This window comes from Notolepis coatsorum (assembly GCF_963971535.1).
Source record: "Notolepis coatsorum genome assembly, chromosome: 20".
Taxonomy (NCBI): domain Eukaryota; kingdom Metazoa; phylum Chordata; class Actinopteri; order Aulopiformes; family Paralepididae; genus Notolepis; species Notolepis coatsorum.
Genome location: NC_140184.1, coordinates 39,738,161 through 39,753,947, shown reverse-complemented (window position 1 = coordinate 39,753,947; position 15,787 = coordinate 39,738,161). Strand labels below are relative to the sequence as shown.

The window sequence follows — 15,787 nt, the reverse complement described above, 5'->3', positions numbered from 1 at the left end:
CATGCTCAAGTTGCCGAAGACGCTTTACAGCGTCTTTAATATCAATATTTCAAAAATCTGGGATCGGATTCATATGTCCCCTCCGCTGGCCTGAGATCCACCAGGAGGACCCACTGAGCTCTCTGGCGGTTCAGGAGCGCCATCTGGTGGCCGATCGGCGCAATCGCTTAACAGGAAGTGCCGTAGAGGTTGTGCTGGTCGCCCGTATTACTTCCGGGCACTCACTATAGGTCCAGAGGCTCGATCTCGACACACTACATAGCGATCGATTGCCAATAACTCGATAAACAACATGATTTGGACGTATATACCATTATACAAGCTGGAGATGGACCGGGTAAATCTACATCCCATAATGATAAAATTTCTACTCTACGATGATCGCCCAACGGCGCGCAGAGACTGGGGTGAGTTTTAGCGTGTAAAGTTACCGTCTTCGATACTAACTGCTATTATCAACATTTGACCCACATTAGATGATTGGTATAACGCTGCCCACGGAATTATAAACGCCCCCTAGCCCATCCGGTCAACATCAGATGACGTGTAGTAACTTCTAGAAGTACGTCTAGTTGGAATTTTTTATATCGCGCTGATTGCCATAAAACTGTATTGCATCATCAATATAATGTATTTGGGGCTATAGATCACGTTCTGGAGAAAGCTGCAGAAAGAGATGAAAACATACTTATACATTAGACCATACTTTACTATGAATATGTGAATGAAAAAGTTTAACGTTGCTACACAATGAACAATACATATAGGACTTTGAATGGGCCCTAATAATGGCAATGTAGCAATAGAATTTAAAAAGTTATAGCCCAGCAAAAAAGGGGACTTTCTCTATAGACAAATAGAGCCGGCAACCTACGGTTGATAATGAATTTAACCCATGGCAGCCAAAGTGTTAAAGAGGTGTACTGTGTGTTCAAGCACAACAGCGTCTTACTTTCTCCTATCAATTGCAACCTAGCCGTTGGATTTCTCAGGCCCGATAACTCGGAGGGGGGTTAGCTTAGCTTTCTGGGACATTTTAGTTTGAATGCTTCAGTGATTTTGAGAGCAGTCACCAACCTCTTGAAATGCATTAGTAACGTATCCTTTGTCTTTGCTTGTTCATTTGCCACAAACACAATATCCACTTCTGCTGTTTTCCTTTTCAATCAAAACTGAGGTCTGCCACAGAGGCTCTGTATTTAACTAGCTAACAACACTGTGACAAGACCTGCAAACTCATGTTCAAGTGAAGCTGAAGAGAGGAGAGAGAGACGAGTAGAGTCCCCTGAGAACACAGCACTGAGTGAGAGGTGTGGCTAGTTCTGCTGGGCAGCGGTGTGTGTGTGTAGCGCCTAGCCTATGCGTGTCTCTCAGAGACAAGAGTAGAGAAAAATGCAGGAAGCTGGTATAGACAGACAAATAAGTATTGAAACCGTTTCAAATATTCAGAATAAATATGCTGGGTCCATCAAAAATACTCCCAGACTGATCGTGGATGCGTTTTTTTTTAGAGATGTTCGATATTGGCTTTTTTACCGATATACCGATATTGTCCAACTCTTAATTTCCGATACCGATACCGATATATGCGGGGTTTCCCCCCCCCCAAAAAACATTATTATACATACTTTTCACAATAAATAAAATAAGAATTTGTCCTTACTTGCTTGCCTGGGTAAATAAAGGTTAAATAAATGTAAACCAAAAAAAATAAATTTAAAACCGATAGATAATTTCCGATATAACATTTTAATGCCAATATCGGCCGATAATATCGGACATCCCTAGTTTTTTTTGTTGAAGCTGCTCAGAACATTTACTGTTTACATGCTTTAACCAGGCACAGCCATCTTACAGTTGTTGCAGCGCCCCGACGCACATTATGCAAGTCAACCTATTTCCATAATCGATGGCGTCGATTAGTTCTCCCAGCCCTACCCCAAACCCTCAATGACAGCTTTTGACCATGCTGTTAATAATACATATTGATACCATCAGTAGGATATCACAATGGGACAAGACATTGAAAATGTCATTATGATCAGGCGAGCCATTGAGAAGTCGTTTTAGAATAGCGCCACCATAAATTTATCTGAATCAGAAGGCCAAATTACTCAAACCTTTAGTTACTGTAGGACAAACATTTTTCAAGTTTGGTGCAAATTGGACAAAATTGTTCTGGTAACATCACTTCCTGCACACTCACAAATGTTCTTCCTGTACCCCAGGACAGTTCAGTTAGATATCTTTCTATGAGACAAAAATGCAAAAAATCAAGTCGCTTTGCTTTGAATTCCGACATGTTACACATTGCCTCATATCCAAATAGCAGTATCCCTGCATCCCTACCAGGAAACCTACTGCTGTCTTACCCAGTACTCCAATCTCCAGCCCTGCGAGTCCGTCTTCGATCTTAGAGTAGATGTCTACAGCACTGAAGTCTGCTGCAATGGTTTTGGTCTCCACCCCACATTTGCTCTCTGAGGGAAAAGAACATGAATAAAAAAAAAACTTGTGAAAGGTGCAAGATTTTTCATATCAGGACTAGGAAGAATAGGAGTGAAAGGAGGAGTATCACTAGGTGAGAAGAGATGTGAAAAGAAGAGATGTAATGTAAATGCAGATGTCCCTCCTTTAAGAGGAAACATATTTAGCTTGAGAGAACCCCCTGTAGCTCCACCAGGAGGCCAGAGGAGTTCAGTCTCGTAAAAACCGGAGAGGTGTGTCCACTGATGTCATCCAGTCCTCCCAGCCCAGCCCACAGTGCAACCCCAGAAACAACTGAACCAGAAACAGTGTGTGCGTCACAGTACTGTGACGTAGGGAAAGAAAGACGAATGAATGTCAATTGAAAGTCCATCCTTTATGTACATCCTCTAGGGCTGCCCTGGTTACACAGCAAGTCCTTGGTGAAATACTGACCCAGCTCTCATCGCACAGAGAGAATGAGAACACGTTGTGTGAGTCAGTCTAAACTGTTCTCATTCTCTGCTGCAGGGAGCATCTCACTAAGCACACACTGTGCTACTCGCTGGTGTAAATATAATATGTTATGTCTTTTGGAATGACTGTTATGACTACTAGGATTATTTGACTACAAAACACTTGGATTGTGGTGCACAAACTGCTTACTCCAATTGTTTGAGAGAAGGCTAAGATAGTTACACTAGCTAACTCACTAGCTAACTCACATTAAATAGTTTGCCTGACATGGGGGTGGGTAAATGATGACAAAACTATCATTTTAAAGTGAACTGTTCCTTTACATCTTCCAGGATTAGGACTTCAGTGACCAATTGAGTGATCCAAAGCACTGTCCTCCCATAGCTTGACCGGGTTGGATTTTCTATCCAAACTCCAAGCATAATACTATAATAATAATGCAGGACCTGTCACAGAGGTCTTTAATTGGCATGCAGACGACTCTCAATGTTAGCGGCACACAGCAGTTAGTTTAGCACACACACCAGAACACACACGCATGCATTGTTTTTTGTAGGATCGCCGATGCGATACTCCTCTGCACTTAACCCATCCCGTCGTTCCCCCCAAGGGCAGCCGGGAGCAGACAAGGGCTGTGGCATGGGCCACGCCCGGGGACCATCCAAGTGCTCCTCCCCGTCTTCGTCACGGACGCGACAGCGTTAGCGATCTGTTGTTGTGCATGTTTTTCCATTGGGTTTCTCTTATCGGGGGAGGGGGGGGGACCCTTGCGAGCACGGGGAGAACATGCAAACTCCACACAGAAAGGCCCGGGAGATACCCCACCTGGATACCTGGCATCGCGGAAGCCTGGTCCCCAAGCGGGAATCGAACCCTGGACCTTCTTGCTGTGAGGCGACAGTGTTAACCACTACACCACCGTGCCGCTATACTATAGAAGATGCTCATCTGGGGTGTATACTATGTGTTCCCCTCTGGTTCCAGAAGACTATGGCTGTAGCCTCTGTGAACCAGAAGTGTGTTGGGAGCACCGCAGAGCTCTACTGGACTTCTGACATGAATATATTCTACTCCAGGTGTGATAGAAGCACAGACACACGCACACGTAGATACACAGAGTCATAATTACCAATGGACTTGGATACCTCATCCAGCTTCTCCTGAGAGCGACTGATCAGTACAATGGCGAATCCTCTGCGAGCGAGCTGAAAATACCAACACACGTCAACAAAAGGAGGCACACATTTACTCACACGCGCGCTCCACAAATACAAAAGGTATTTTGAAGCACCGTCTTATCATGGGACTCGTCCGTGAGACTACAGCACTAGCAATTGCTTATACAGGAGTGAAATGGAAGACTTTGGAATAGGGCTGGGCGATATGGCAAAAAATCATATCGCGATAATGATATGATAATGTTATCATATTTCTCAATATCGATAATTATCTAAATTGTTATAAGTAAAAAAAGAATTTATGTTTATTTAGCAGCCACTCTTTGTTGTTGCCGCCATATTTAGTGTTACATCCCCTCACACTCCAGTTCTCAGGCTGCAGCTGGTTTAAAAGCTAAAGTAAACCGGCTTCTCTGCTGGCTGTGGCTCCAGGGGAGTTGAACAGTTCTGGCTCTGCTAGTTTATTTTCGATCTTTTGGCGCTTTTTTGGTGGACAAACCACCGCACATGTGCACCGTGACTGGAGTCTAGCTCTGCTAGCACAGTGGTTCCCAAAGTCGGGGTCGCGACCCAAAGGTGGGCCGCGAGCAGCCACGGGTGGGCCGCGAGATGATTTAAAAAAATAAATAAAATAAAAAATTGTCAGGCCACTGAACTTAGAAGCAGGCCAGGACAGTGTTTCTAGTTGTATTCTAAAATTCTATTCTATTGTATTCTAAAATGTGACTATATGGTTTTATATTAACTTAAATAAATAAACAAAAACGAAAAATCTACTTATTTCAACGAACATTTCAAACTAAATAACTGATTATGCACATAAAACGCTAAAAACAACCGAAGCAACAATAGTATTTTAATGAGGCTATTATTATTATCATTATTATTTTGCAACAAGTTAGCCCTCTCATAAATAGCACATATAAATGAATAACTAACTTGAACTAACTTAATAGGATTGAAGTGATATTTGGCATAAAAAATCGGTCGTCTGGCAAAAAAAATAAAAAAAAGCCAGACGATGTGCATTGGGCCGCGGCTCTCTGACGCCTTATTTTCTGGGCCCTGGCCTGAAAAGTTTGGGAACCCCTGTGCTAGCACACATAGCCTACTGTGTACAGACGGTTTCAAACTATTTTAAATTAGAAAGCAAACAAAATAAATCTCAATTTGGTCAGTATTGTCATTTGGACAAGCAAAGCCATTACTTTAAGTTGCAGGCAAAAAAGACAAGTCTGTCCACTGTCTCTGGTTTTAAAAACTGCCCTGTTGCAGGTCACAAAGAAAAAAGAAATAAAGAAAAAATTATATAAAAAAATAAAAATAAAAATAAAAAATTCGATATTCGATAATTAAAAATTAAAATATATCGCAATATTTATCGTTGTCGTTATATCGCCCAGCCCTACTTTGGAACAGCTAAACAAAATCGAATGACTTCCAATAAAGAAATATTTTATGTGCCCTTTGAGAAACAAATGCATGGACCAACTTGCTTCTGACATTAAAGGCCCCGTTTAGACGAGCGTTTTGTGAACAGAAACCGCAAAAGTCATCTTGCGGTTTCACTTTTAATTTTACGTTTAGACAAGCGTTTTGGAGTGGAATTCTCCGTGCAGACGACGCTGTAAAGACGGAGACCCGCTGTCACACGATTGGCGCATATGTCACATGACGTGCTGTGAAGACCCGCCCTACTCTGCCTCTGATTCGCAGACTGTGGATGGGGAATGTGATTGGACTAAAGCAGAGTCACTCACAGACAGAGAGTCCAGTCACGCCGCGGGACAGATTAACCCTTTCACTGCCACACGACAGCCGGTTGTGTGATAGTAAAGGGGTAACCTTCTGTCGTGTGGCAGTGAAAGGGTTAAAAGTACTGCCAATGTAGCCTTCAGGTGATCTCCGTTGATATAAGTCAGACATACTTGCTTTGTTTACGTCTCGGCTACTGGCGCATACCTGCTACCTGTGACGTAAGCAGTACGCGCGACCAGAGCCGTGACAACCCGTTCGTCATCGTTTTAACAGATTTATACGTTTTGATAGTTTAGACGAGATCGCAAAGCTTTTGCGTTTCTAGGAATTCCACCCTGGAAGGTAGTCTCACTTTTTTGCGGTTTCACCCCGTAAAAACGCCGTTTCCGTATAAACGAAAGGCACATCCGCAAAAATATTTTTGCGGATTCACCTGCTAGCGTTTCCGTCTAAACGGGGCCTAAGATTATTCACCGCTTTTAATTACATTTAAGACTTGGGAGGCGTTTGCGTCAGGGTGGCCATAAATGTGTGTATACATTCCACCTGCCTCTTCCCTCTCATCACATAATCAAATGTTTCCCGCATTTCACTGTATGCCCTGGTATGTATGTGACAAATAAACATCTTGAATCTTGAATGTGATTTCTGTGGAGCACTCGAAATTCCCCAAACCCTAGGAACCATACCTCCTCCACGTAGGCCTTCCCTATGCCGTCTGTGGCTCCCGTCACAACTAAAGAGGGCAAAAAGAGGGCAAGGGAGAAGTCATATTAGCGGGAGAAAAAAAAACATGTGAATTAAATTGGCAGTAAATTTTTTTTGATTTTCAGTAATTTCACTTCCGCGACTTGTGGGCGATACTGCTGGGCACGGTCACATTTATAATTGAATAAGGGGGAAAAGCACTACCGAGTAGGGGTGGGAAATCGCCAGAGAGCTCACGATACGATTGCGATACTTGCGTCACGATACGATAGTATCGCAATACTAAATATATCGCGATACGCTGAGTATTGCAAAATAAAAATTAAAAGTTTATCAAATTTTATTTATTACCTTTTTTCAACTGCAAAGTAAAACTTTGTCAACTTGTTTTATCTAATAAAATAAAGTTCAGTCTGTTCATCTCACTTCAATCATTTTTATTGCAGAACATGGTATTTTCTCAAGCAGACAGATGTAAACACTGTAATCTGTGTTGCATGTACCCGACGAACTGAACTGTTTGTATTAGTCATATTCCAACTTAACTGAATGCACATGTGTGTGGACTACTGTACTATTACAGGTATTGAAATGAACAATGCAACTTCCTTATACAAAAAAATATATACGTTTTTTTTATGAATAATTAAATATCGATACTTGGCGTCCCTGTATCGATACAGTATCGTCACGCAAAGTATCGCGATACTAGTACTACGTATCGATCCCCCCCCCCCCACCCCTACTACCGAGTGTTGAAAAAGATGATTGATATGAATTAGTTGGGTTACCAGTGGTATGTACTGCTCAGGTATAATCCAGGGACATCAAATTATGGGAGAAAAGCACTACTGCATGTTTTGAAACAGGTGACGTGAACTAGCTTCGGGCAAAAATGTACAAACAAAATAATTGTGAACTAATAAATGTTAAGCTTGGTTACCGGGTCACCAATGGTACCTACTGGTCAGGTATAATCAAGCCTCTCCCACTCTAATGCTGACAGACTGAATACATTACCCCCCTTTACAATTTACAAATGAAGGTTTTACTTATCTTGGCATTTTGATCCATCCAATGCTGGATAACCCATTTCAATTTAATTATACACCTCTTGAAGAAAAGTTGAAAGAGGACATGGATCTCTGGACCACTTATTGGCCGCATTCATGCAATTAAAATAGACTTATTGCCAAGATTAAATTGCTTATTTTCTTTTTTTTTTTTAAATAGTTTTGCCATAAGTAATATATTTACGTATTTTATCAGCAAATTAGAATCGCTGGCGTGCTCTCACCACTATAATAATAATAATAATAATAATAATAATAATAATAATAATAATAATAATAATAATAATAATAATAATAATAATAATAATAATAGTTAAAGGTTAGTTTTAACATTCGCTTAATGGTTATGGTTAAGACATAAAGTTAGGGTTAACATTAAGGGTTTGATCCCCAGCAGGGGAACTTACGTTTTTTGAAAACATAAAAAGGTATGTATGTAATACGTACACGTTACATTTTAAATACAATACATGAATATATTACTTATGGCTATAACATAATGTACCTTTTTTCCGGTGGTCGATTAATACTTTATTTATATATTTTAAGCAATATCAGGCTGCCTACATTGCATCAGACCCAAATGTCCATATCCCATTGAATGGTCAATACCATGGGCATGTTGAAATCGATGACACAATGGGCATGCTCCGACCATGTGAAATACAATGATTTTGGTTAGACTGATCTGGACTAGTTTGGACTGATCCAACCATGTCAATGTATGATGTGCAATATGCAAAATGTACAATACCTTGCTTTTTGGGGGGGGGGTAAATACAAACTTAAATTGTCTATTTAAAAAAATAAAAAGTTGGGTGTTTTTTTTCCTCAGACATCACATTCACCTATTCCTTGTGTCCCTCCTCCTACCTGGTGTTGTGTACGGACTTATTATCACAGCATGTTTATTAGGTTGTTCAAAGCAGTCTCTTTTACAGTACATGTTCTATCTTTAAATGGCACAAAGCCGTACACAGTCACGCAGATGTCGAAAATGATTTATTCAGACAATGCATTGCGTTGCAACTATATGTTGCGTAATGCATTATTACAATGCTTCAGGTTTTATACAAATCATTTTACCATGTTATCCGTTTAGAATCAAAACCTGGGCTGGTAAAGCCAAAATATTTCTAACATGACAAAAATACTAACATAATTCATCATCCATCCATCCATCCCTCCCTCCCTGTACCAAACTCGGCGGCCATGATGGTTACAGTTGAGGACAATGTGCTGCTAGAGCTGCGCAGAACACAGTACGAGAGGAAAGACAGAATGGGAGTTGATGAACATGAAGAAGTCCAGGGGCAGCTAAAAATAGACCCGAGAAGAGTGGAGGGGGGAGTGAGGGAGAGTATGTACGCAAGTCGATGAGGGAAACAGCAGCCAGGTTATTTTTAGTTGTTTTAAGAATGAACTGCTTTGTGAGGGGAACAGAAAAAAAATCTCAATGGTTCAACAGCTCAAGGCATGTTCCCTTCACACACAAATAAAACAGTCTATATTAAGAACAACCTATAAATGTAGGTTTAGGTAAATAAGGCTAGGTGCTTCTTTCAAGTACTCATGGCAGTGCTACTATATAGGCCAACATTTCAATCCGACACTTGTTAATTTGACAATTATGGGGTGGAGACATACCTGAAACGATTCACTTCACCTGCATAATCTGTTAATGTATGCAAAATCACAAGATAAATGATCCAATTGCTGTTCAACACATTTAACTGTGATAATGTAATGTGTGATATCAAACCAAATATCTTATTTCAGCTCAAATGTTGAAATTTTTTTTGAGAAATGTTAACATGTGGTCATTAGCATTCATTTAGATGACAGAACTGTGCACAATGATATCACAATAATCATCATGATCCCAATACAATAAACGATAATATTGAATCATCACCCCAACACTATTTGCAGGGATGCTGCTGCACATCCAGAAAGATTAGCTTGCCTATATTTATAATTGTTAGGTGTAATGGAAATATCTTAATGGTAAAGTTCACTGACTCATGGCATGCCCCGTTTGCCTGTGTGTTTGCCTGTGTGCCCGTAAAACTGAGATGTGATTGTTGTCTATATGTTGTCTAGATGTATCTATGTGTATCTACCCTCTGTACAGCACTTTGGTTGACATGTGTCATGTTAAATGAGCTATAAATAAATCTGATTGAAATAAACTGCCTAATACATGTACAGTAAAGTATATAAACATAGACATTCTTAAATAAATAAGGCTTGAGAAGAACATAATAACATATACTGATTTCAACATAATACAGATCATAATACATTTGAAATCAATTCTAATGTTGAAAAACTATATCTCAAATATAAAATAACTATCATTCTACTCATAAGAAAAGTGATGCGATGGATGCTACAACTGAGGTGTAACAAAAGAAATGCATCGGAGAAGGATAACGTCACTTCAGTTCTGCACAATAGTCCTCTCATAAATGTCCGTACGAATGGACAGTTGAACACACGGATGAAAACACACACCGCTGCTGAATATTCAAGCTAAAAAAAGAACTGGCGATTTAAAATAGCAGCAGGCGTTGCAGCCTCGTCTAGCACACTGTGCTCCTCAGAATACCAACGAGCTGCTGCTCCCAGCGCTCCTCTTCCCACCCTTTCACACTGACAAAGGAATACATCTCACTGCAATCCTTAGCACAAAACCATTATTCTTAATAATACACACTTTCACCTCCACTCAAATGTATACATAGACCCCCAGTATAACCTTGCAGTTATTGTAGCATAAATGATGGGTCTCTGTGTTGTCTTTCTACAACCTAAACGTCTTAATGTCCATTTCCCTGTCCTTGGGCTGTTCAGTCTCTTGTATTACACAATCCCCCAGTCTTCTTCCTCCAGAGGGGGCTTCCTCTCTCTGATTGGCTGACGTCTATCGTGGACCACCTACTTCACTATGTGATACGCCCTCTCCAACAGCGTGAGTTGCCATGTGCCTTTTTCAGAAAGGCAAAGCCTATTCACTCTGGAGTACTGATACAGTCACACTACTCTTTAATACTCTTTTTAGTAGCAATGCAAATTAGCTGATGTTCAGGGAGATATTGGCAATAGTCCAAAGCATAAATAATATAATATTTTGTATTTGTTATTATGTATCTTTAGTGCTTCAGGGTTACCTTCTGTCACCTGAACAGTCATCTCACCAGCTGCTAGACAGTTGATGTTGGAAAGGCGATACAGTAGATTTGCTCTTAAAACTAGGAACTAGAAGATACCAACACCAGGCTAAAACAGAGCATCAGAGAAATGTGCCAACTGCCAAGAGCCATGTTTAACATCCAAGATATCAAAGCAAAGCTACTTGATGTTGATACGTTTGATTCAATATACTGTACTGTAATACCATATAAACACTGCAAAAAAATTCAAAAATCTTAGGAAGAAATGTCATGGTATAAAATTCTTGCAGGACTCTTTAATTAACTTTCTTTTAATTAAGCAAAGTAAACGACGGTAAATGTTTATAGATCTGCCAAGAGTTTGTTTGTCTGAGGGAAGCAACAGTTGTGATTGGAGGATCAAGAAAAGAGGGCGGGTTTGAGATAGTTCTTATGAAGTATTAAAGTATTAAAGGTCATAGCAGGTTGGCAGGCAGGTTAGAGAAGGGTTGTTGGTTTGATCCCCATTGCCAAAATATTGCCAAAGTGGGTAACCTTCTGAACAACCTAACCCTGTGTGTACCAACCTGCTTCAAGGAAAGGTACTGAAAAGTTGTTAACATTAGCCATAGGGGTGGGACGATACATCGATCCAGATCGATACATCGATGTAATTATCAACAATCGAATCGGATCGATGCGATGTAATAAGATCGATTCATATCGATACTCTTATTTTGAAAATCCTGTGGCGAGTCTCATATCCGCCCAAGAACAACAGCAGTAGCTCCGTGTGTGTAGATGTTACAGCATAGCATTCTCCCTTTCTGTGTGTGTGTGTGTGCGCGCGTCTTTGGAAAGACCAGATGAGGTCAGAGGAGTTTGATGTTTAAATGTTATTTAAACATAAACAATATAATACATAATAAATGTAGGCCTATACATGATCATGCAACATCAACAAATTGTTGTAGGAACGGTTTGGGAGAGGGAGGTTGTGAGTTTTGAGTTCCAAAAAATTTAGCTTAAAGTTTAAAGCTCAATATATAAAAACGTGGCACTTTACAGTGAACAGGAGGTCTATTTGTATTAAAAACAATAGATTGATTTCCTTTAAATGTCTGGAAGAGCTCAAAAATACAAATGTCAAATGATATTTTCATTACCTTTTTTTTGTTGATCTAAATGTTACTGATTGTGTTAAATCGGCATATGATATCATCTCATATCGATCGCAGGCACCTGAATCTAATCGTATCGTATTGTATCGTGAGAGACTTTGTGATATCGGCAAATATCGTATCGTTGTCCAAAGAATCGATATCGTATCGTATCATGATGAAACTGGTGATTCCCACCCCTAATTAGCCATTAGCTAAATTTGATTAAAGATTTTTTTTGCTATTAGCTAAAATACTGTGATACAACACAATGGGTAGTTGCTTGCAATATGTCAAAGTGGCTGTATTGGACCTTGTAAAAACAAAAAACTAAACTAAATTCTAACCCCTTTAAACCTCTATTGATCCATGTTGAGTTGGTCATGTTTATATACCCCTTCTCTCCCTCTCTCAGATTTGGTTCAAAGCAATAAATGTTTACACAATAACTGCTGAACCATTCAGACTGTTGCAATGTTTGTCCCATCTTTGCTTTCCGTCACATGCTCTAAAGTAGACATCCAGATATACATCATAACGGCAATACGTCAATTGTACTGAATTTTGCCACGTTTAAATTCTGGAAGTGCCCCTTTTGGGGGAAAACAACAACTCTGGAATCAGGACAAAACACACATAAAAATCACGCTGAAGACAATCGTTGCACAGAAATAGCCATTACCTCTTAGTCTTAGGTAACTTGGAGATTCATAAGTGTAATATTAAATGTCCAGGTAGGGAAATGAGGAAATATCATGCAGCTCACTGGGGAAATAGGCCGGAAAACGGATCAAACCTAACTTTTCACAATGATGTGAACGCTCAATGGTGCCCAGTGTTGGAATGGTGCGAACGCTCAATGGTGCCCAGCGTTTGAAAGTAATTGCTTGACTTAACATGATGCACTAACAAAACAAACTTGTCAAACAATGTAAGCGTTCTGCTTCTGCCGTTACACAAGCCAAATACAATGGCGGTCAATAGGAACAGTGTCTGACTGTCTGTTATTTCCCCACAAGTAGGCATGCATCGCGAAAAAAGACAAAGTACCCGGATGTGCCGGTCTGATGTATGCAGATGACACTGTTATACTATATACATGCTAAAACTGTGGCAGCAGGTGGTGGTCTTTTGAAAATTAAGTACTGTAAAGCAGTGTTTCTCAACTGGTGGGTCGCGACCCAAAAGTGGGTCACGGAGCCATTTTGAGTGGGTCGCGGATGTGTGTGTAAAAAAAAAAAAAAAAGTTAAAAGTAAAAAAATATATATATATATATTTTTTTTTCTCACTACCTATCTTTGTCATAGTGCAATTTCCTTCAAAATAGTCTATTTTCTTTTTAAAATCCACACAGTATGTATTAGGGCTGTGCGATATATCGTTCATGATAATACCTGTATACATTTAGACATCAAAACAGTGTCATATCATGATATCAGACAGAGATAGAGCTGCGTGATGATGTGTTGATGAATTTGCAAACCCATAGCATGCATAATAGCCTACACCCTACAGCATTCTCGTCACCAGAATGATACAAGCACAAGCATGGCTGAAAGCCAGAGGAGCTCCATTTTCACTAATAATGCTGCTACCTTGTGGCAATAGATGCACACTACGAATGGTGTAGTCTCAGTCATCAATATGAGAGCAGAGCATTGGTAAAGAAGATGGACTTAATTGAAATCTGCAGTGGAAAACTATTTCAAGTGATACAAAAAATAAATAAAAATAGCACCATTTCCCAAATACGGGGGGGGGAATACTAGAAACTCTATTCCCTCCCCTTGGTCTAATATTGACATTAGTTGGGCCTCCCATCTGTCTAATAACATTAGTTGTCCTTCCTTTTGTCTAATAACAACTAGGGGTGCACGATATTGATTTTGACCCCGACACCGATACCTTTCTGCTCCTCACGGCCGATACCGATACCGATAACCGATATTTATTGTATTATACTTTTTTTTTTTTTTTAAATGTATATTCCTGTAGTTTTGACCTAACCAGATTTATCATGACATGAGCGTTACTACTATGAACAAAACAAAGCCAAGACAACCGTTTTAACTGATAAAGTGACCATATTTATTTTTCCAAATAAATATAATTTGAATCAGAAAATTCACAATCCGTCAATAACTTAATATAATACATCCAACCTAACAAGTCACCTGCAACATCACCACCGCTACGATGGTGTGTTAAAAGCCTACGACGACGCGCAAACAGCTAAAGCTGCTGTGAATCCAAAGCCAGCTACAAAGGAACCTGCAGCGCTTGTACCTATTGACGAGGCGTTTGCTAAATTAAAGAAGTTTGACAGAAATGACCCAAGGGCTCAAGCCGCTAGCTTTTAAGCAGTGCTTGGTGGTGCAAATTAACCTGGCTACTACGGAGCAATAAGTGACTGCGTATTCAACCGAGGGTTGCATTGATGCAACCCTCATGAAAGGGGCTAGATTTGCAGCAGCTTTAGCTGCTCGCGCGTCGTCGTAGGCTTTTAACACACCATCGTAACGGTGGTGATGTTGCCGGTGACTTGTTAGGTTGGATGTATTATAAGTTGTTGCCCTTTTCCCTCCTCATGGAACTTCTGCATTGCATTTGTTACAAATAGCAAGCGAACTTTTTTCCTCCATCTTTGTTTACATCCGCACTGCTTCGAAACTTACGTGGCTACGTCACAGCCAAGAAAGGGAGCGCTGGATTTGTGTAAAACGCCCTCTTCCTAAACCACACGCCATCAGTCGTACCATAGTACTGGCAAAACGGGAGGAGCCTACAGTAAAAACAAACGCCCTTCATCCCAATTCACCCACCGCATTTTTTTTTACCAAAAAATATATTATATTATCGGAGCTATCAATAACGTTATCGGGTTTATCGGGATGACGTCATAATTGCAGATATCGGCCCGATAATTATCGTGCATCCCTAATAACATTAGTTTCCCTCCCATCTGTCTAATAATAATATTAAATGCCATTCCTTTTGTCTAATAACATGCGTTGCCCTCCCCTCTGTCTAATAACATTTGTTGCCCTCCCCTCTGTCTAATAACAACATGGGTTGCCCTGCCCTCTGTCTAATAACATTAGTTGCCCTCCCTGGAGATATTATTTTATGCTTATATTTTGACCAATGTTGTCACTATTTTGCACAAATAAATGCTGCTGCAATCACCAAATAAAACATGTTCAGTATTTATTTTCATATAGTAATGAATTGTTACCACAAATTACCCTGAAATATTGTTATATTGTTTTATATCGCCCATCCCTAGTATGTATACGTATATTAGGGTTTGGTACCGTTCACATTTGAACCGATACCAGCTCCTGGAATTCGGTATCTGTAACCAACGGTACCTTTTTTCTGTACTTAACTCTAACAACTTTTGTAAATAATATTTGTAAAAAATAAGTCCAAACTTCTCAATTTCAACATTGTTGTTTATCGTTGCAACACACCACATAAAATAAATCACATGATCATGTATTGTGTTTTTAAATGCTTAAATAGCAACATTAAATATCTGGCCATCCTCAGTAAATATTATCAACAGAAATTAGGCCACTTTACTCGCCAAATGAGTATTTTTTACGTTTGGCGAGTGATTTATGAAGACCACTCGCCAGTCTGGCGAGTAGTCACTGGCAAACGGTGCGTGTCTTCCGAGTGCTCGCTTTAGTTGACAGTGCCACGAGAGCACTGCACAAGACCCGCGGACAAGGACATATAATGTTTAATAAAAGTTCCCGCAGTACTGGCCAACCCGCGGACATATATAATGTTTAATAAAAGTTTG

General features: G+C 40.0%; 1 protein-coding gene across 1 annotated transcript in view; it reads right to left on the bottom strand.

Annotated features, from left to right (window-relative positions):
• hsd17b12b (hydroxysteroid (17-beta) dehydrogenase 12b) overlaps positions 1-15,787 on the bottom strand; it is a 70,522-nt gene that overhangs the window by 36,205 nt on the left and 18,530 nt on the right. The window contains exons 2-4 of the mRNA XM_084337388.1: positions 6,569-6,615; positions 4,073-4,148; positions 2,373-2,480 (exon numbers count right to left, since the gene is read on the bottom strand). Coding sequence (XP_084193514.1) covers positions 2,373-2,480; positions 4,073-4,148; positions 6,569-6,615 — 231 coding nt within the window. The remainder of the gene's footprint in view (positions 1-2,372; positions 2,481-4,072; positions 4,149-6,568; positions 6,616-15,787) is intronic.